Genomic DNA, 23776 nt, shown 5'->3' on the forward strand with positions numbered 1-23776 from the left:
AAAATCTAAGATTGTAATGAGGTAATTAGTGCTAATAGTGTTGAGGAAGTTAATCACAATAAATATGGTTTCATGGGACCATTGGAGACATGCCTTACTAAGAAATTACCTATTGTTTATTTTCCCTTAGATAACAAGTACCATAGCCTCTAACATGGGTGAAACAAAGCTGGACACAGTGAAAACTGCTTGCAGAGGATAACAAAAAAATGAAACTACGTTTTGAGTATTGCAGTGCTATGATGACAACACACTCAAATTGCAGAAATTAATCAAGTGCATTAAATTTGAAAAAAAAACAAGATATGCATTACACTTTGCTCACCCTGGGGAATTGAATAAGAAAATGAAGAAACCTCGTTGAAATCAATCGCAATGGTTGCACTGAAGAAACAAAACGGAAAATGAAAGCACTATTAAAGTTTTCCCATAGAAAACTGCAGGTAATGTTAGATGTATTCATTAAACCTTGAAATGATTCAATTATTTGGCTGATCCACCCTCCCATGATTGATGAATGGAACGTACTATTTATACAGGGAGGACAATAATGTGACATTTACTGTTTTTTCAAAATATCCAGCGGTATTTGTTCTGTGATGAGTGTGCGGCACTGAACTGCTGCATCATTATGGACGTAACTTCTCCCTAAGAACTCTTTCAGGACAGTCTAGTGCACACATATTAAACCATTGTATTCTTTTCATAAAAAAATACCAGTCTAATGTACAATATCCCGCATCAGGATTCTCTCTTGCACTGGAAATTTATTTTCACTTAATGTACATGACACCATTGCCTGTTTAGGCATCTCTCATTATACTGTCTAGACCATCACAGATGGCCATTTTTTCATTCGAGGACCAGTATTTCCAGCATCTCTCATGATTTTTTGACCATCATCATGCTGTCTATGTACAGTCCGTCGCCTTTTCTGAGCACACTCGATGTATTCTTGAATTGGTGGGAGGCCATGTGTTGATGGTTCACCTGCTTGGCCTCTAATAAGCTGCACAGTAGATATAAAATAAGATAATTATATTTATGTCTAGCTAATGACCACAACTAATGACCACAAAGTAGGTCAAAGAGACTGTAAGATGCTGATTACAATGACCAAAATTTAGTCGGAGTTAATAAGATGAAATTTATCTAAGACAATATATAGCTCTCTTAGACTGCATATTAAAAAGTGAGAGCACACATATTTGATTATAGCAAGATTCAGGTACCTTTGAGGCCCAACGACGTTCAGCGTGTTGACAAATGTCCCTCAAGTCACGCCCTGACATACTGTTAAGAATTCATGGAACTAATCCATTTAGCAGCAGAAAAAATATAAACAACAGGTTGGTAAATAAATGCTTAAAGCTAAATTCGATTATATCAATATGGTGTTTCCTATGTTATAAAACATAACTATTGTGAGGCTAAAGATTTAGAGTGCTCGTCAGATTTTGAAGCACTACACTCTTGAAACATAGTACATTAGATGCCAAAGTCCAATCTGTTTATTGCCCAAAGGATTCATCTTGTAGTAAAACATATTAATTTTAGAGTCATGGTTTTGAGAAATCAGAATGTCAAAAGGGACATAGTCACTCTTTCATAACAAATCTCTCACATTAGGTAAAATTGGATAACCATCCAGATGAAGTTATCAACAACTGCACACGTTGCAGAAAATATTAAAATTCAAACCTCTGATTTCATTTCATATTTTAAATTAAAAACGTTTAACCAAATATCATCCCGATCCGTATTGTTCAGTGCGGGTCCAAATTCATTGAAGCTCAAATTTCATCAGCCAGTCTTAGCAAATTTCTACTTATCTTGACAAGTTTGGTAACGGAGTAACAGATTTGAAAATGGCTTGGAAGACAGACCAGCGAAAGATACAGCCAGTGGATGGTGGGGCTTCACTGATTAGAGGCTGTTTAATTATAAGTTGAAATTATCTACCAGCACAATCAACTCTTCAAAACTAACTTCGAGAGACAGGATAATAATTTTACCAAACACTCTATCCATCCACATTGGCAAGCAGAACAAAAAGCTATTTGCAAAAGACGTCAAATTCCCAACTAAGGACTGAGCTACAAAAGCAACATGAAAACTTCGGAAGAACTTACACCCACATTCTTGTTTTATAACCTTCACTATATAATGGATAGTATTCATATTTCACAAGGAACCTTCATAAACACCTGCTTCGTGGTTGTGGTTAAGGATAATCTACTCGACTACATCAATATCATATAAGCCATGGCAACTTGGCACATAAACCTAAACAGCTTTTTTGGGCGCTCAAATGCTTATATCAGTTGCCGTGAATAACTTAATTGCCTGAATCATGTACACATTAAACGGGTGGTCTACCACACAGCAGAATCTCTTTTCTAGCCTAAAGCATGTGGAATCCATATAAAGGTACGACAAATATACTGCAATATAATGGGGCAGTTTACTTGGCCGTCAACTTCTCTTTATTGTCACTGTCTTCATCTGGAAATAAGCAGGTGTCACAACTAAAACTTGGTTAGTGTACTCTGTTTCCTCAATAGTGTTCCATTACATCCTCCACGGTTGTGGATGCATCCTTTGCATTTCTAATGTAATAGGTTAAGGGAGTTGGGTCCAGTGAATCCCCTAAAGTCCTTGATTTGCAGGGAATGGGATGGGATAGGTGCAATTCAGAACGTCTCCTGTGGCAGGGGTTGTCCCCTTCAAAAGTAGATGATGGGACTTCCCCCAATACCACAGGGAACACCCAACATCTCCTAGGGCCCCTAATGCCCCATCACACATCCAATTATAATATTCGAAATCATTGAAACATTGCCTCTCTCATTAGTAAATCTCAATGAAAATACAATGATACATCCCTACATCATGTGACATGATCCAAAAAAAAAAAAAAAACCCATAATTTGTACTCCATAGATATATGATGCAACAACCTAAAAAGGAACAAACACAAGGAGCAACTGGCCAGGCTTAAATAGCCTAGGTTTCATCTTCTGCTTCTCCGAGTTGAAACAATTTTTCAATTTGATTCGTACGAATGCTGGCCTCAGAGCTGCTGGTAGACTCTTCTGTATCACCAAAAATTATCAGTAACATCCCAGTCAAAACCCACTACAGCTATGCACCCATCCAATAATCTGCCACCTTTGGATTGAGATCTCATGAGTTGTGAGTCCCTTCAAAGATGCAGGAAGCCTTGGATATTGAAGATGCAAGGAGAGCCAGTTCTTCTAGAGGAAGAACGTTCCCCTTGATAGCTGTAGGTGGACCAATTTCTTAGCAACAGAGGAACTAGTAGTCTGAGATAGTTGAATATTAAGCTATTGGACCTTCGGAGTTCCATCCCCATACATCCTCCACTATCCATTCAGGGTCTCTTAGATTAAGTCAATCATCAGGACCTCCACTGGTATCTACAAATGATGGAACTATTGTCGAAGAACTCTAATGTCATGAACAGTGAACTTTTTGCAATAGCTTATCAAAGCCCCTCTTTTACCTTCCAATAGCAAGCCAAGGCATTCACCCAAGCCTCTCCACATATCCATATAGGATTAAGTGCATAGATTGTCACCCTCAATGGTGTGTTTGTAGTATACCATGATCCATCCTGCCTTTATTGAATGATGGGTCAATTCTTCCCCACGTAAAATTCTAATGTGTGATCCCTCTCACAAAATGCAAATATGACTTAACCAACAGGGTCAAATGTCTTGTGAACCTCTACGAGACTAGCTGTAATGAAAATGATCCTTAATAGGAATACAAGCGATAACAAGCAAATAATACATGCAGCAAATTACAAAAATGAAATATTCAGCAAACACCCATATAAAAGTTGTGCAAATGGAGAACTTCTGAGCCATTTTATTATATTTTTGCAAGTCAAATACAATAGATGATGGAATGGTGCACTTGCGCTTGTCTGAAAGGACAAGAAGGACCAAACCCAGGTAGGAAAATGGCTGAGCTGAAGGCTGCCCAGCTGCTGCACCAATCTGCATTGCGCTGCCCAGAAACTGCTGCTTTATTGAAGTTCGAATGGCTGGAAGGTGCACTGAAACTACCCATAAATTTATATGCTTTAAAACTCTGTACTCCTTGGCCAAAACCCAAAAATGGTTTGGCCCAATTTGGACTTCCCAAAATCGCCCCCTAAACAATCCGGAGCAATTCTACACTCACTGCTGCAAATATACGGCTTAGAACCCCACCTCCATTGCTCAGAAAATTATGAATAATTACATTTGGGATCCTTGTCAAAAACCCAAAAAGGATTTTCGCTGGTTTAGACTTCTGATTTTCGACCTCCTTAGAACCTCACCTCAACTCTAGCTGCCAATTTCGACTTGCTGGAAACTCCTTGTAAATCTACCTGAAAACTTCTCCAAAATGCTGAGTTCACCTGTGCTATCCAATCCCTGACTCCCCAAATGATATCTTGGCCCAACTCAACTGCTCCCGAGTCCCAAATACCATGAAAATCTGTTGCGTGACCTCTGCACTGTCCCATAGCTCAACAATTCGAATTGCTAGAATGTTGGTTGTAAAACCCAACAAAAACACTGGTCTAATGCTGCTACCTCAGCTCCCCAACTCTCGAACAAGCAATCAGATCTTTGCTTGCCTCAATCTCCCTCTGCGTGTTTCCAAGCTTCCCAGGGATACGCACTCCTTGCTCTGCATCGGTTGGCGGTGCTATGTAACTGCCCCGAAATTCCTGAAATCCTTGTAAAACTGCCTCTCTAGGGCGGGCATAGATGGTCCCCCGAAGTAGAGGTTGAATCTCCTGCTTGAGAGATTCGTGACTAAACAGCCGGTTGACTTAGCGAAACAACAGAGTGAACCGTGAAGTGATTTTGTTTGCAAGATGTATGAATGAATCCCAAAATGAAAGCTGCTCTCTCCTTATAACTCCTTGGGCCTCCCTGGCCTCATGTGGGCCCCTCCTTCCACATATTCGCCTTTCCCTCCAAGCTATTCGAATGGGCCAATTCGAATTCCCATGTGGGTGGGCTCCCACATTCCACTAGCAACCAAATTATGTTGAATTGCCTCGCAAGTCCCTAAGTCGAAAATGATGGGTTCTCTTCCTTCGCCAAAATTGTACAAAATTGTGTAGTAGTACCCTGTTACAAATGTGTTTGAGAAAAGACATGACAAGCCTCCCCTCCCAAATGTTGCTTGCCTTCAAGCAACCTCAAAGATGGGTGCTCCAATATGTGCTCACCCTCCCAGGTGGCATCCTCATCCGACAAGTTCTTCCAACACTCCAAAAATTGCTTGTCCTCAAGCAATGCCTGAACGAGCATCCTCTCTAACTGTTGCTCCCCACTGTCATTGCAACATGTGCCAGGGTCCTAGATGTGCCACTGAATCGTCCATGATCTCAGCACTGTCCTGATATGAAAGAATCCTTCAATACCAGGATCCTAGGCCATCCTATCCAACATAAAGCTCCCCTTGCTCCACTCACTATCCTGCCCAGTGCAAGTACCAAAAGTCCCTTGCTCCATCAGTGACTCACTAAAGTCCAATGGAAGATTTGTATAATCTTCCCCTGCAATCGTCGACACATCCCTAAAGGTTATTGAGTTGTGATGCCCCAATTCCCTGCCAGTTCCAGAGTGGTGCCACCATGCTGACGTTGCGCTACTCTGACTATGTCATACTCCCCATTGTGTGCAGATAGTATACTCCTCTCTTGGAACTCAATGGTGGAACACTGAAAGAGGTGAGACACATCCTGCCTGGGCATCTCCATGGCACCAAGGCCTACCCATCCAAATCTAACTCCGAACCTATGCAACAATAGAGAATGTCTGCCTCCCCATATGATGAAACCCTCTGTGAACCCCCATGTGTCATCCCAAGAGCGAACTATATCACTCTTTGCCACGACTCCGCTCATCACGAGTGATCTATCGATCAACTAAATCCCTGCATCCCATAGGCAAACCTACTGCGGCATAGCCCTGACAACTGATGGAATCCCTTTGGCCCTCATCTCTAGTCCCTGCATGCCACCCATATATAGGCTCCATACATCATGAACTAATTTGAGGCATGCTAAACTGTCCGGTCCCTGGCACTGTGTAAGGAAACCACGTGTGCCAAATAGCTACCCCCTGAATGCAACCAATAGATGGGTATCTGATACGCGCAATCGACTCAGTGTATGCAGATCCATCCTACTCCTGCCAACCATCGCCACTGGTTCGGCTACCTGCCCCCTGGAGAATGTGTCGATACAATGTCGGGAACCCAGATACATACTGGACAACTATCTCAGCCGTACACGGTATCCTCTGCTCATGCATGGTCTAGACATGCCCTATGGAAAGAGTGAAACATGTCTCCCCTGTGATTAGCTCCCTAGGCATAGGATCAATGATGAATGATATGCCATTCCTGTCGGTGATCACCTCATCCCTCGACCTGTGGTTGTCAACTCGCACACCGACTCAATGCCCCCACTGAGAAGTCTCCCCTCTATCGCACCAAGTGTCATCCAAATATCTTGGGTGAGCTCCCCGTCCCCTGCTGCTCGTGCCCAGAGTGTCAAAGGACAACAACCAGATCGCCCGTTCCTGTAAGTGATGTAGAAGAGGGTCAGGCGTGTGAGTCCCCGTGGATACCATCAAGTATCGCTCATCTGTGTCCCCATCGATCCTGGGTGAACTACACCCAAAGGTATGCCCAGTATCTTCATCCATGGGTGTCCCTGGAGGCAACACTCCAAGACCTCGTTGTGCAGCACCATATGCCTTTGCATACCACTGATCATCCCAGTACTCTTGGACATGCCACTATACACCGCGGCCTACCCCTGTACACTGCTGGATACCCTCGGCTACAACTATGCCATCCTGTACCGTCCTGCTTCCTACCTATGTCACTACACCTGTCACTCCCTGCATGTACTCACTGCAATGTGAGGCACTCCCACTCCACAACGTAGTCCAACACACTACAACACACCACCATGCATCTCCATGCCCACCTGTAGACCACTGCTCAACACTAGATGCTCCCACACATCCCTGGATATGATGGCCTAGAGCTATGTCTCTACGTGTCAGGCCACACCCGATCAGTATCATCACCTCCACCATCGCATCATTATCCCTGTCGATGAATGGATCTTCCCTCCAAATCCCCCTTGAGGGATCTGAGAAGTGACTCTCCCTATGTGTCAACAGTGATGCCACCACTGCTCCGCTCCTCTGCGTCCTCTGTGCCCCACACAAAAGTGAAGAGCCCCCAGCTCCATGCAAGGCACCGTCTGGTGGCTTGCCAATGCCACCTCCTTCGACAAACTCCTGCCAGAGTATGTTGATCACCCAGTGATCCCATGTACAAATGCCATACCAAGAAAACCAAAAGAGTCTGTCCATAAACTGGTCGACCACTAGTGCTGACCGAGACTCCCCTAGCGAATGTGCATGCTCAACTGCTAGGTCAACTGCACCATCCCAGTTGTAGTCAACCAGCATACATGGGAAATGATAGGTGGTCCCTCCGGGATCCCAATGCCAATCAGGGCTTCTAGCATCCCCAGTGCCTGGAAACCCCTGTTGAGCTCCACCTAGATCCACTACCATCTCCATAGTCCACTCCACTGAGTACCAACTCAGAATCTCTCGCCACCCAACCCCAAGAGAGGGATCAAATGCACAAACTCCCGCACATAGAACAACCCCAACATGCGGGTGTTGCACCTTGTGCAACTTAGGTCGTCTCATCTCGCTATCCTGGTCAATACATACAATCTAACTAGGTAGCTCTGTCTTCCTCTGTCCAATGGGCCAAGGGAACCTAACAGTGTTGCCATCCCCATCTATGTATGCCCAAAGAGGGCTGCTCTCATGCTCCAACGTGCACACTAGCTGCACCAGTAGGGAATCCCACTACTCCCCAACGTGAGTCAATTTGGTCGTGGACTTGGCACAAACCACTCTCATGCTCTCCAGCTCCTCATTCTGCCACAGAATCGCCTCTCGCACTAACGCGGCCTTCATTTTTAATGCTAGAAGGTCGGCCTGAAATTGATGGAATTGTCATGGGCATCTACCACTTGTAAACTTGATCACGGCTCCAAATACCTCAGCAATTGTTGGCATCTCGTCTAGGGATGGCACCCCCTCAACAAATGGCTCTATGCGAGTAGGCTCTATCCTCTCCACCAAGGTGTCAATTGGGGCTATCAAAGAGGTCTCTAATAAAGGTGACTCCTGCGCCACACCGGGTATATCGATGTGCTCCTCACCATCCTGTGGGCTCTCAGCATCATGCTCAACCTCCTCCTCAGGCTCCTGATATCTAAAGCCAGGTCTCCACCAGCAAAAGTGCCCCTTGGTCTCACCCTCTAACTATCTTTGTCCTATTTGCTCCTTTTCAGGAGATCTGGTGCCCTGATCTGGTCGACTTTCCCCACATGATGTAGATGGTTGCACCCCCACGGCCTGCTCACCTCTAACGTCTTTGTTGTAAGGGTGAGGATGGGTTTGGTCTGTCACCCTCAACTAGGCCAACCTCTCATCGTCCCAATGAATTCTACTGTAGAATTTCTGCATACTAGATTTCCCTTGAGCCATGGGTTTGTCTCCAATTTCACCCATCACTATGCACTCATACCCAAAGCTTCTATGATCTTCTGGCTAATTTCCCACAACTGGGCCAAGATCATGCTCTGATACCACTGTAATGATCCTTAATAGGAATACAAGTGATAACAAGAAAATAATACATGCAACAAATTACAAAAACGAAATATTCAGCAAACACCCATATAAAAGCTACAAATGGAGAACTTCTGAGCTATTTTATTATATTTCTACAAGTCAAATACAATAGATGATGGAATGGTGCATCTGGGCTTGTCTGTAAGGATAAGAAGGATCAAATCCAAGTAGGAAAATGGCTGAGCTGAAGGCTGCTCAGTTGTTGCACCAATCTGTACTGCGCTGCCCAAAAACTACTGCTCTACTGAAGTTCGAATGGTTGGAAGGTGCACTAAAACTACCCAGAAATTTATATGCTTTTAACCCTGGACTCCTTGGCCAAAACCCACAAAAACCCATAAATGGTTTGGCCCAATTTGGACTTCCCAAAATCGACCCCCAAAGGCACTATTCAATCCCCAACAATTCTACATTGTCTGCTGCAAAGATACGGCTTAAAACCCCACCTCTGGTGCTCAGAAAATTATGAAACTTTATATTTGGGATCCTTGTCAAAAACCCAGAAAGGATTTTCGCTAGTTTAGACTTCTGATTTTCGACCCCCTTGGAGCCTCACCTCAACTCTAGCTGCCAATTTCGACTTGCTGGAAACTGCCTATAAATCCACCTGAAAACTTCTCCAAAATGCTGAGTTCACCCGTGCTATCCAATCCCTGACTCCCTGGATGATCTCTTGGCCCAACTCAACTGCTCCCAAGTACCACAAAAATCTGTTGTGGCCTTTGCGCTGTCCCCTAGCCCAACAGCTCGAATTGCTGGAATGTTGGCTTAGCTGGCTGTAAAACCCAACTCCCCAACTCCCGGACAAGCAATTAGATCTCTGTTTGCCTCAATCTCCCTCTGTGTTTCTTGGCTGCTGAGGAATACACACTCCTTGCTTTGCATTGGTTTGTGGTGCTATGTCACTGCCTCGGAACTCCTAAAATCCTTGTAGAACTGCCTCTCTAGGGCAGGCACATATGGTCCCCCGAAGTAGAGGTTAAATCTGCTGCTTGAGAGATTCGTGGCTAAACAATCGATTGACTCAGCTAAACAGCAGAGTGAATAGTCAAGTGATTTTGTTTGCAAGATGTATGAATGAATCCCAAAATGAGAGTTGCTCCCTCCTTATAATTCCTTGGGCCTCACTGGCCTAATGTGGGCCCCTTCATCCACATATTCGACTTTCCCTCCAAGCTATTCGAATGGGCCAATTCGAATTCCGATGTGGGTGGCCCCCACATTCCACTAGCAACCAAATTAAGTCAAATTGCCTCCTAAGTCCCTAAGTCGAAAATGATGGGTTTTCTTCCTTAGCCAAAATTGTGCAAAATTGTGTAGCGGCACCCTGTTACAAATGTGTTTGAGAAGGGACATGACACTAGCAGAACCCATAGTTTTAAAAACCAGCCAGTTTGGACTGGTAATGGGTCAAACCGACAGGGTAGCGAAGTCCAAACATCGAACTAGCCAACAAACCTGGTTTGGGGACTGTTTGGTACCAGTTAGACACCAAACTAGCTAGTTTGGTACCTAACTAGTCCAAACCTGCCATTTCAACTAAAAACCGGTCTAGGTCATTAAATGCGCACATGGTCATTGATATTGATGTCATGGAGTTGGTAGAGGGGGAGGTGGGGCTGATCCCTATGCAAATTTGGTAGTTGAACCAACAGCTGAAGGAAGTGAACCACCAAGCATGGCACATAGTGAGGAAAGCACTAGTTGTGCAGGTCAGCTAACTCGTGCTTCTAGTTCTGCTAGGCCTAGTGTTACCGCTAGTGCTGCTACTGAGCTTACAGAGGAGTTTAAGGAGTCCTCAGACTTTGAGCCAGATGATGTTTATGTAGCTCTTAGTGATGATCCCATGTCTAGTAGTTGTGATGAATTTGATGAGTAGTCATATTGATCAGTGATTTGTAGTAGGCCAATGGCCTAGTAGCTTGACTTGTAGTAAGCCAATGGCCTAGTAGCTTGAGTTGTAGCATTGGTTTTGGATTCTAGAGGCCATTTCGAACCTTATTGATTATGTATTTTGTTGATGATATGTATTGTACTCAGTGCCATTTTGATATATGCACCCTTACATGGTATATAGTTTATCAAACTTTTCATATTTTGTCTCTAATGATTTGGAATCATAGTTTGAAATCTTAAAAATAAATCATTTTATTTATTTTCAATTTCAGTGCATTGAGTCCAGTTTGATTTGGTTCTGGTTTGAACCCCAATTTGATAAGTGGGCCAGTTCAAAACCCAATTCCGGTTTCTACAACCATGGCAAAAGCTATGTCTACATAGAGGATGAGCTCTCCTATAGAGGACGTGAATCTAACTATGTGTTTGCAGTCAACGCTGGCTTTCCCTGCCAACCAGGAGGGTTTCAATTTCAATTACAGATTGTTCGAGGGTTTATTTTGAAGGTGTCAAATTCTATTTGTCGGAGTATATTTTTCTATAGGTTAACTTTGAAGAAACCAATGTTACGACAATCTGTTGCAGAAGGAAATTCTTACAAATTCAAAGCATGATTTTGGCCAGCTGTGGGTTAAAATGAAAGTTGTCATATTGTTCTTAAAGAATAAAACAGCCAAGTTCGAGGGTTAACTTTCTTAATCTATTTGGCAAAGGTTTTGTAGGGGCTTTCTCTTATTTGAGTCGGTGATTTCGCAGTGGGTTTGCAGGACTGAAGCATTGTGTTATGAATTTATCTTATTTGGAGCAGTGCGCAGAGTTGGGCAGATAGGGGAATTTGCACTAATTGGGGCTTACAAGGTCAACTGAAATTTTCCCAAGATTTTTCTGGAGTTTTCTGGGTTTTATGAGAGAAGTCCGTGGTTGAAGTTTCAGAATTTTCCGGGCAGTATTCGGGCTGGGAATCAACATTCCTTTAGCAGTGGAAAACTGGGTTATTCACACCACTTGGTGGGTTTGACCTTGGCTTGGAGTTAAGCCAAACTATTTATGGGTTTTTATGTGTTTGGTGTGAGGAGCCTTAGATTAAATTTTAAGAATTATTGGAGCAATTTCTTGAAGTCAGCTTTCCATGTTAGCTATATTGGTTGTACCAACATGTAAACCCCAGTTTATATATTATAATAAAAGCTGAGATTATTCTTGCTCATCTTATTATTTTGTAGTACTCTATTTGCTACATTTTTACATGACAATGTTCTGTTAAATAAATGGAAATTTTGTATGATGCATTTGTTGAGTTAAATTCTGAGAATTTGCCAACATATTTTTCATTTGGGATATTACAGTGGTAACAGAGCCCGGATTTCCTGCCAGCCTGGGTTTTTATTGCAGAGCAATTCGTGGGTTATTTTTGAAGCCAAGTTCAAGGGTTTATTTTGAAGGTGCCAAATTCTTTTGCCAAAAAAGCCAAATCGTTGTTGAGGAACACCTTGACTTGATCTATTTATCAATTGTCGCATCCTTAAGAAATGATCAACAAATGTCGCCTACATAATAATTGTACGACAAATTAAAGAATGAAAGATTATAATTTTCTCAAGGGCCGTATTTAATCAAATATCATTTTGAAATTGAAAAGGGCCAAAGTTTTATTATCGCCCTGCACGTTTAATTATTTGGCAAGCCGCAAAGGTTTCAAGGAGAATATTTAAAATTTCGTGACCGCAATTCTTCCTCTGATCAAGTGTTCTGAATGACGATCCTCACTAGATTTCGAAATTGGACCTAAACTGAAGTCAAGTTTGTAGGAAAGGAAGAACGAGTCTCTCTTGTAGCCCATGAACAGTCCCATTACTTTCATGTGGCACAATTTCTGGTTTGTTCGTTGTTGAGTGAGGGTTGTGCTCTGAGGGCTGAATTTGTTATATGATGAAGCATATATAGAGTTTGAGTTTTCTCTTGTTCTGGTTGGACAATTTCCTCACTTAGGTTGAGTTTCGTTGAGGGTGAAGCGCGATCGAGACACCTTATTTTGGTTACTGGAGGAGCCATTATTTTTGGGTCGTATTCTTGCTTGTTGAGAACAAGTTTATGTATGGTTTTGGACCACAATAATCCCTGTGCCTGTGGCTGAATTTATTTCCTAAAGAGCACGATTTTTGGTTCATTCACTGTGTAATATCGCCGATTTCCTAAGCTACTTAGGAGGCATCACATTTTTTATCAATTTTGACTTTGGCAACAATTTTTCATTTTTGACTTAAGAGAAAGGGAGATATTGATTTCTTGTTGGGTTGTGGGGGCCACACACCAAGGGAATACACACTCCCTTAGGCAACATGCACTTATGGAGAGAGAAAGAAGAGGGAAACGAACTAGTGGAGAATGGGTCCCACAAGGGGAGGAGAAGGGAAACAAGCATAAATAGAAGGCGAGGGCCACCATTTGGGGCCTTTTGAATATTTGATAACTAAACTAATTGCTTGAGCTGCTCAGCCAAGTCAACATCGTGCTGCTTAGCACAAGGGATTTCCGGGCGGAAATTCCAACTCTCTCTTTGGTGAACCTCGAGTGTCACCCTAGGAGAGTCAATTGATACACCTTGGAGCCACTTTGGAGCTGATTGCAGGGGTCCTACAGATTGTTTTGTGTGTGGCTAGGATGTAGTAGAGGAATTCACACCCCTTGGAGGAGATAGTTGTAGTGGGTGTCAGATTCTGGGAATTTCGGGAGTGTTTTGTCTTGCTTTCTGCTGAAGATTTCAGGGTGATCTGCAAGCCAAAACTTTGGCAATCCTACAATTCGATATTTTATTTCATGAAGCTGCACAGAGGGTACATGGCTGGGCTTGCACAGGCCTTGGAGGAGTTGGGTTAGTGTGGAATTGGAGACTAGTTTAGGCATTTAAGTGGGATATTTTGGTGGTGCCTTCAGTAAGAATTGGCACCTAAATTGCATAGCTTTTCCAGAGAGTGCGAATTTCTGGCCAAAGGAGGACTACGCACTTCTTGAGGGGTTCCAGGATTGCTTGGATTGGGGCCAAACCATTTCTAGGTTTTGTTGGGCTTGCTGAGAGAGGGGACCAACTCAAACTTCAGAATTTTCTGAGCAAATTCGAGGCCAGTTTCCCAATCTATTTCTAGCAGCAAGAGCAAAAAATTTCTGGGCCAACTCAGAGTTTTGAGACGAGACCTTCTAGCACTTGAGTAGCAAGATTACAACCTGGGTTTTGCTTTCCTTGTTGTAGCAAGCCCAGGTTCCTCTTTTCCAACTTATATGTACTCTTATTGGCTCTAAAATTAATAAAAAGATTCAGAATTTAGTGTATTTTCCTCTGGTGTTTTAATTTCTTGTTCATGTGTTGAAATTTTAACTAATGTTATAGTGCATGTTTTGTTAATCACTTAATATTTCCAATTAGGAATACTACACGACGCACGCTAGCTGTAGGGACGTGTTACATGGCAAGTAGTTATTAACAGTTCAGAGCAAGCGATGGCTGCTATTTGTGTTGACACACTCATGGATTCATCCTTCCCTTTGTACGCAGAGCTCTAGAGAGCGGTCATTAAGGAGTTACAAGTGTTGGACTGATAACCTGTACATTGAGCCATTTCTGGATAGTGTTACTGGAGGAAGATCTACAATACATGTACAAATTCGTGCACATAAACACCCTGTCCAGGGAGGCATGATGTTCAAGATTGTCATCTGAATCAATGTTCCAGGCTGAAGATCGTCATTTAATTGAAGGCTGAATTCACTGTCAAGTTATCCTCTACAATCTGGGTTGTCGAAAAGATGAGAACTGTTGGACATGACAGATTAGAGATTCAACTAATTGAGGCCGTGAGACATACCTTTGTCTACTGGTGTGTTTGAAGGGATACTAGACCAACATCGTGCCAGTTATTGCTGAGTGTGGGTACTGTGGGATTGTTTTACTTTGTGGGTCAGAATATTACAAGAAGCAGAGGTGAGGAAGTCGTATTTATTAGTCTTGAGCCTAAGAGACACTTTCTGCTAGTTGTGTGTACTACCAGCGATTCAAAGTGGCTGTCATAGTGGAAAAATCTGCATAGGAGCATTGGAAAACAACTATCTAATCTCGATGTTGTTGGAGCCAGATGTTACCCACCACCTATGGGTAGTATGAATAGGAGAAATTTTTTATCCTAGATGATCCTTGGCCAACAGCCACCAAATAGCTCGATGTGTCATTATCTCTGCCACAAGAGCTAGCCATGTCGTCCCTCGCTCATCTGTTATGATCGTATGTTTGAAGGTGGGCCTACTGACCTCAGAGGTATGGCTTTTCATTGGTATAGTCGAGTAATTTTCCTTACTTATCATGGACACATTTGGGCATGGATTGGTGGGGGGATTCGACGGAAAGAGTGGGCTAGGTCTGTGCTCTTGTCTCCTCTGCCCGATTCGGTGGTTAGCCTTGTATCCTAGTCCCATGGGATCACCATTACTGGCCAATAGCTTTAGGGTTGGCACTACATAGGAAGTCCCAATTTTAGTTGTGTGGTCCCGCTTCCAGACACCATATACATCACTCCTCTCCGCTCATTTTAGCCCTATTCATCTCTTTTACCATCTGGGTCCACATGTGTTCATTGGGTCCACATAGGTTTAGCCTGCCCCTCCCCTCGTCCACAACCTTGGGTCGGACCTGGAACAATGCCCTTGAGGTTGATGCAATTAAAAAAAAAAAAAGCATAATTTGGCCACTCTCAACAGGAAATGTACCATAGAATGCAAAAGATGGTTGGGACATACAAATTTAGCACGTGGGCAAAAGCCAAACATGAGCTCTACCCCTTATTTATGGCCATCACCCAGTTTGTATGGGCCTTAGATGAACCCCCTCCACATTAAGAAACCCATGATTTTCCCCACCCCCAGTGGGAAATGAAATGCCCCACCTTAAAAGGGGGTATCCACTGCTATACTTTACACATCATGCTCTCATCCCCTGGAGCCCCAAGTAGTGAAGAAAAAAAATCAATCAAAGGCAAAAGGCATATGAAGAAGGGTGGAAAAGCAAAGGTCGAGGTAACTCATCTACTACGATTTGCTCCCTCCTACACTCATATACACAAGAGTGGGCTTCCTTCACCATAGCTACCCTTGTACCATGACATGTGGCCTGGAGCATTCCCCTGATCCCCACTCTGTTCCATCACTATATCTCATGCCACCTACCACCTGAGGGATGTGCCATGGACATGTCACCCCTTTTAAAGGTTGAAACCACTTAATAGGGTCCTTGGTTAACCCCCTTATTGAGCCTGGAGACACTTGTGCATGCCAAAGCCCACTATGGAAGGGCATGCCACTATGAAGTGCCCCATTGATTCCATGATTTATAAGTTCTTTTACTTGATTATTCTAATAATTTGTTGTATTGGAGGACAATGGAACACATTGGATCTTAAGCAGGATTGTAGGTGGGTCTACATTTGGGGTTTGGTCTCCCTATATGGGGTCCAAGCGCTCCAGAGGGCCACATTGGCACTTGGGTGAGCGTTGAGAGCCATGGGACTCCACCATAGTAGAGAGTACTTCATGGATCCCCAACACCACTCAGTGATGGCTCGCGTTCCACCTTTTGGATGACGATGATGTTGAAAAACCTAAGGGCATAAAGAAATTAGCTTGATTCTTCATTACATGATAACAATTTGTGAAGTTTTTAAACAATTTATCATAGTTAGATGTTCCATTCATTATTAATGTATTTGACTACTTCATCAAACTGCAACCAAAAACAAAAGAGACAAGAACACAAATGATTTGGCTTTCTGTTAGGGCCAAAACCTCTCCCTCTTGGAGAGGAAAACCCACGTGTATATTCTTCTTATAGAGATTCCATTGACGAATACCAAGACCATGACCCTTGACACAATCTGCCTCTCCAAGACCAAGACATCAATCCTCTTCATGACACTGCTGAGATCATTATCTTTGCTGCACTTACTACTGCTGCAACTTTACTGAGATCATCCTTGCTCCTCCTTCATTGACATCATCATTGATGTACCATCATTGAGGTCACCATCATTGTGATCTTTGTCACTTCTGCTACAACATTAACTTCATAACTACAACAATACCATGATCTTCACTACTGCTGCAATATCATGATCTTCACCACTGCAATTAAGACTACAATGATAACAGAGATAATAGTGCCAAGAGTGTATGCCGCTCTATCCGAGATCCCTTATCTTAACCAAGATCTAACACCTACAGGTATCTAGTATACATGTATCTATATACTGCCTCCTCATTCATCACGTGATCATCAAGATCTTTACATGTGATATGCTTGTTGTGACAGATCTGTATACTAGGCTGAGAATGTAATTCCTTTCACTCTTGATCACTCTTCTCATTATGTCGAGACTACATCATTACTAGGAGATACATCACAACTATCCCATGTGCCTCGACTGCCACCGAGATCTGATGCAAAGACTGTTTCTTACTATGCCGAGATTATCACTGCACCTACACCCCAAACAAGGTGCAGTCAAACCTTAGGTGCAAGTCTGTTTCTCCTCCATGCTTGATTGCGGATCCCTGAGGTATGATCCTCCTTGATTGCGACTTCTTTATCCTAGTCCTTGTCTACTTGCGGTGGCATAAGATTACTTTCCTGCACCTTGATATCTAAGAGAAATGCGAGATATGTTCCTGTTCCATTAGCCCGAGGTCAAGACTGCATCTAAACCCCAAACGAGGTGCAGTCAAGCCCTAACTGTGACTCTGCTCCTCCACACGAGATTTCAGAGCTTTCCGAAAATTTCTTCTGTGTTTTTCGTTGACCCTTCATGGGTATTTATAGTGGTCATCCCATATATGCAAGCCGATATGAACTTTCGAACCGACGTAACCCTTTCTTAAAGCCGACATGCCATATATTTATTTATTTAATTTATTTTGGAGTCGACATTACATTCCTTTGTTTTTTTGCTTGCAGATTTCAGTGAGCTTGCTCTTGGAGGGTTGGTTTGACACCAATATATTTTACATAGGCTCTAAAGGAGCTTCTCCATTCATGAAATGACTCTTTGACATAATAATAAATCCTAAAGACATCAAGAAGAAGTCTTTTACCTAGAGACACTTCTTGCTCATGAAACCCATGTAGCAAGATTACAAAAATAATTTATTTCCTTTTATTACATCAAATACAAAGATCATGTCATTATGAAGACCGAACCTAGTTACACTTTCTTCAACAAATGATGCACTTGGTTCACTTTGCCCAACTGGTTCCACACTTGCACCATACACTTGGCAAATGTTCTATGGTCCAGATGAGGATGATGCACTTGGTTCACCTTGCCCAATCGGCTCCACACTTGCACCATACACTTGGAAAAAGTTCTAGGGTCCAGATGAGGATGTGTCTCACGGCAGGAGACAAAGGGAAGGGGCCGAAGGGCTTATATCATCATCCTAACCCTTACAAATGGTTCGCATGCATCATCTATCCACTTGGAGATGCCTGAAGATGTCCTTGTGCCCCCACACCCACTTGGGAGTGTTGATTTGGGGTAGCATCGGATGTGCTCTAGCCACGAAATTTGGTGGAGAGGTTGGGGAACATGAGATCTCCAATACCCAAAAAGGGTTTGGGCAGATTCTAAACAGTTCAAGAGAGATTAAAATAATTAATATTTTTAATGGAGTCCCCAAGTCTAAACTTAGGGAAATTAAAATATTAATGTAGATTAATATGAAACTGTGTTAGAATGGTCCAAAAGACAAGGATCAAGTCAGATCTAATCTTAATTGTTGATTAGGAACTTAATCTCTGTCATTGATATGTCAGCGAGAAAAGTATAAGAGGCGGCTTGAGGGTCACTTAGAGAGTACACCACAGTGATCAATCATTCTATTCTCTAGAGCAGGGCTTGCTAAGAGAGATAGAATCAGTGATCGGAGTTGCAGCTGAGGGGCACTGAGTATAGAGAGACAGAGAGGCAGAGATAGTGCTGGGAGAGCAGTGCAGGAGCTAGAGAGAGTAACGCAATAGCAGCCAGGGCTCACGGAGGGCCATGCAGAGGTAGCCGGGAGCTGTGCAAAGCTTCAGAGAGGCCAGCGTTGCTGACGCAAAGGGCCAGAACGATGACACAGACCTATTCAAGGTGACGCAAGACCAGCGCTGGGCAGAGAGGGGTTGACGCAGTCCAGAAAGGTAGACGCTGGGGTTTCTGGGGCAGATTGGAGTTGAGGAGCTGACGGAAGGATTATCCAAGGTTTTAACCGGGAAATTTGTCTTAGAGTGAGAGGTATTATTGACAACGAAATTCTTTGTTGGGTAGGCTTGGCACCTAGATTGTACTCTGATATTGCTTAATAAGAAAACCATCATATCGCTGCACCGGTTTTTAAACATTGGGTTTTTCCAGGGACATTGGTCCAAAAATAACGGTGTCATTTGGTGTGATTGTTTTTGTTTCCTTCAGTTGTTGATCTATAATATGTTGAGCATGCACTAGTGTTTATTTTTAGTATTTACATTGTAAATAACTTGTTAAGTAACAGAACAAGTAGGTAGGAATAAACCAGATAAAGTGCATGGAAGGTTTCTAACTTGTAGGCTTAGAAATTAAAACATGGTCTCAGAGCGTGATTGCAGATCACGGGAGGACTGAGGACATCAACCGAGCGGAGCAATAGCAGCAGAAAACAATTGTCCCGAGATGACAGAAGTTGTTTCTAGCAGAGCAGCAACAAGGGAAGGGTGACGTAGTGATTGCGTCATCAAGGGTGAGCCAGGAAGAGGCAGCGCAAAGGCTAAGGAAGGCAAAGGGAGCCTCATGCAGAGCCACGTAGAAGCTAATAGGGCTAACGCAGTTGGCTAAGGAGGTCGGGTTGCTAGTGTTAGGATTGCGCAAAGCCTAGGAGCTCTCACCTTTAGGTTGCTAGGGTTTAGAAGGCTGTGGGAATATTGCAGAGTAGAGTTGGTGAGGTACTGTAGTCAGAACAGTACCTGACAGGGCAAGACCAAGAAGAGGGAGTTGCTATCGAGGGTTTCTAGCTGAGAAACCCGAATCAGTGGTGCGGTTGCACAGACGATCAAAGTAGGGGGCATCTCGACATCGGCATGAGGATTTCCAGGAGGGAAATCGAGATTTAGAGGGAGTCAGATCGATAAATTCCAGGAGGGAAGTAGAAGCGCATCATGGTACTACACGGAGTAAGAGACTAGGATAGACTGGATGGAGCATCGAACTTCGTAGTCTGGAAGGCCAAAATCTTATCTGTACTTGACAAAAATTGTGTCAAGAACTTCGCCTTGAAGATTATAGCCATCCCAGTGGACCCAAATGATAACGACAAGTACGAGGAGGCAATGGCAAGGGCCAAGAGCATCATCCTTGACGGGGTCAAGGAACATGTAGTACCACACATTGCCGAGAAGGAAACAACATATAAGATGTGGGAGCCCTCAAGAAATTGTACTAGCATACTTCTGTGCAAAGAAGAATGTTACTAGAGAATCAGTGAGGTCGTATCACATGAAGAAGGCAAAATCGATTGACACCTTCCTCTGAGGACTGAATGAGATCCGAGATCACTTGACTACTATAGAAGCCATGCCGGATCAAGAATTGATGGTGAGGACAACGCTGAATGTTGTCTCAGAGGACTGGGTGGTGTTTGTCCAGAGTATACTGGGCAGAGGGACACTTCCACCTTGGGATGAGATGTGGGCGGCTCTTCGCCAGGAAGAGATCAGACGACAGTCAAAGACGGGTAGCAGCAGCAAGGGGATCAAAGTCAAGCAGGAGCAGGAAGATGTTGCCCTAGTATCTGAGGGAAAGTAGGAAAAGTGGAAGAAGAAGGTTCTCTCCAAGATCAAGTGCTTCCACTGTGGGGAGTTGGGTCATTATGCAACCCAGTGTCTAAAGAAGAAGAGTAAGGCAGAGTCTTCCGAGACAAAGGTAGTGCCAGCAAGGGCAGAGAAGGAAGTGTTGACAAATGATGACTGTGCTATTAGTGCACACACACCACTTGGGCGGAAGTGGGGAAACATCGCGTTGTAGTCAGGCAGACTACAGGCGATGAGGGGTAGGATCCTTGAGGTACCCAGCCTCTTGGATTAGACCTTGCTACAGGAGCCCCGAAGAGGAGTAGCAGGACTGGCTGATGTGGGTAGAGATGGATGCGGATGGAGCGACAGAGAGAGCTACAGTGCAGGAGTCCCAAGACAGCACAAGGCTAGCAGGCTGCAATAGTGCGAGAGGCACAGGAGTTGCACCAGTGCAGGATGGCACAAAGAGGTGTGCAACAGTGTGAGATGTAGGGAGTTGTTGCAGCAGCACAGAGATCAGAGAGGGAGCACTTGTTAGCAGCAGAGGGAGCTTCAGCATAAGGAGGCTCTCTAGCCCAACAAGGAGGTTAGAGTTGGGAGATCAGTTACTTAATTCTCAGTAACTGAGTTGCAGTGCAGCAGTGGGCAACACAATGCAACATGATGAGAGGAGGTGTAGTGCAGATGCAGTGCTGGGAGAAAGGACCAGCAGCAGCACGGATGCAGAGGGAGCTGTCGTATAGATGCAGCAGTGGCAGTGGCAAAACCATGGGCAGCAATATAGGATACAACAGTGCAGAGGATGATGGGCAGCAGGCCTAGTATCAACACAGGGACCGATGCCAGATGATCAGGTTGATACTCAGTGAGGAGTAATACTAGAGCACGCTCCTCGCTAAGAGGGAGTGCTGATTTGTGGTAGCATCGGATGTGCTCTAGCCACGAAATTTGGTGGAGAGGTTGGGGCACATGAGATCTCCAATACCCAAAAAGGGTTTGGGCAGATTCTAAACAGTTCAGGAGATATTAAAATAATTAATATTTTTAATGGAGTCCCTAAGTCTAAACTTACGGAAATTAAAATATTAATGTGGATTAATATGAAACTGTGTTAGAATGGTCCAAAAAACATGGATCAAGCCAGATCTAATCTTAGCCGTTGATTAGGAACCTAATCTAGGTCATTGATATGTCAGCGAAAAAAGTATAAGAGGCTTGAGGGTCACTTAGAGAGTACACCAAAGTGATAAGTCATTCTATTCTCTAGAGCGGGGTTTGCTAAGAGATAGAATCAGTGATCAGAGTTGTAGCTGAGGGGCAATGAGTACAGAGAGACAGAGAGGCAGAGATAGTGTCGGGAGAGCAGTGCCGGAGGCAGAAAGAGTGACGCAGTAGCAACCAGGGCTCATGCAGGGCCACACAGAGGTAGTCGGGAGCTGTGTAGAGCTTCAGAGAGGCCAACGTTGCTGACGCAGAGGGACAGAAGGCTGACGCAGACCCATTCAGGGTGGCGCAGGACTAGCACTGGGCAGAGAGTGGCTGACGTAGTCCAGAAAGGCAGACACTAGAGTTTTTGGGGCAGATTGGAGCTGAGGAGCTGCCGGAAGGATTATCCGGGGTTTCAGCCGGGAAATTTGTCTCAGACTGAGAGGTATTACTGTCAAGGAAATTCTCTGTTGGGTAGGCTGGTTTTGGCACCCAGATTGTACTCTGATATTGCTTAATAAGAAAACCCTCAAATAGCTGCAGCAGTTTTCAAACATTGGATTTTTTCGGGGACATTGGTCCAAAAATAACGGTGTCATTTGGTGTGATTGTTTCTGTTTCCTTTAGTTGTTGATCTGTAATATGTTGATCATGCACTAATGTTTATTTTTAGTATTTACATTGTAAATAACTTGTTAAGTAACAGAACAAGTAGGTAGGAATAAATCAGATAAAGTGCATGGAGGGTTTCTAACTGGTAGACTTAGAAACTTTAACAAGGACCACCACATTTGACTTACTTGGGAAACAAGGGGCCAACCCCTTGTCCACTATGTCTAGAGTCCATTCTCTCATCATAACACCCCTTGGACTTCATTAAGCCTTCTTAATGGCCAAACGACTCATTATATTGATTATTTTTCCCTCTTGAGAGGCTTATTTTTTATGTTATTGAACTATCTTGGTGGGCTTGTCACCAAGAGATGTTATTACTTATTATTGCACATTATTTGCAGCTAAATTAGGCCAATTAGGCAAATCAAATCCCCTTTAGAGTTGTATAAAAATGAAAGAGGCTCATTCTAACCTCTCATCATCACTTGGATTGGATTGGAATCTCTTCAGAGTTTTTCGCACTTTTTGTTGGGATAACTTTTGGAGCTTTCTTGATGCACTATGATGTTTGGATTTTTGCTATTGTCTTTGGAGCTTCTTTATAATATGAAATTGATGAATGGATATACTCTCTCTCTCTCATGTAAGTCGAAATTTTGATGTTATTCTTGTTATCTTACTTGTCAAATGCATGTATCTTGTTATCATTGTTCTTGTATGGGTTAACGTAATGCAGAATTATTCTGGGACCTTGAACAAGTGATTAAATGCATGCGTTGAGCTTTGAGGGATTGGGTGAATGTTCCTAGAGGCACCTCTTAGGTTGAAGACCTTGAAACTTTTTCTCCTTCGCAAATTTGAAGTATAAATCCCTATTGATTTTGTTGTTGCCCTTGGAGAAGCTAGAAAAGATCAATTAGGGCTCCTTAGCTAACAAAAATTCTCAATCTATGTGTCTTGACTCCAATAGGACCAAGCAGTAACGAATTGATCCTCGTATGCTTTTGGTGGTCAAATTTACTTTTCTTTCTTCACTTTTCCAAATTCTAGGCCTAACCCTATAGGGTCACCTAAGGCATCCAACGAATTTTATTGTAGGCATTCAAACCCCTAGATTTTTGGTCCACTATTGCGTTGGCCTTTTCTCTAGAGGTCCTCCAAATTTCAAGCAAATTCGATGGTGGAATCCCAAGATATATTAAGCCCTAGTCATAAGACCAATTTTTTCCCTACGCTGATTTGGTTTACTGTCCTCACCAGGATCATTGCATTAAAATCTCAAAAGAATAATTAGTTCTTTGATCCTATTCCCTACCCTAATAAGGTCAAGCCTCTCATTGGTTGATCAACTCCATATTCTTGACCTAGTTTTGGGTCTACTTGACTCTGTGTGGTCCTGTGTAATGTCCCTTCCTAAATAATTTTGGAACAATATTTAATTTTGTATCAT

At 43.3% G+C, this 23776-nt stretch overlaps 1 protein-coding gene across 3 annotated transcripts in view; it reads right to left on the reverse strand.

The window, feature by feature from the left end:
• Positions 1-432: 432 nt before the first annotated feature.
• The window catches only part of LOC149261654 (P-loop containing nucleoside triphosphate hydrolases superfamily protein), a 407150-nt gene continuing 383806 nt past the window's right edge, over positions 433-23776 (reverse strand). For all 3 annotated transcript variants that reach the window (XM_089422575.1, XM_089422571.1, XM_089422565.1), the window contains 2 exons: positions 1233-1293; positions 433-1009 (listed from right to left, as the gene is read on the reverse strand). In XM_089422575.1, the coding sequence (XP_089278701.1) occupies positions 827-1009; positions 1233-1293 (244 nt within the window). In that variant the 3' untranslated portion in view covers positions 433-826. The remainder of the gene's footprint in view (positions 1010-1232; positions 1294-23776) is intronic.

This window comes from Pinus tabuliformis, chromosome 6 (assembly GCF_031772625.1).
Source record: "Pinus tabuliformis cultivar Carrire ecotype Pingquan chromosome 6, CPIR1, whole genome shotgun sequence".
Classification (NCBI taxonomy): domain Eukaryota; kingdom Viridiplantae; phylum Streptophyta; class Pinopsida; order Pinales; family Pinaceae; genus Pinus; species Pinus tabuliformis.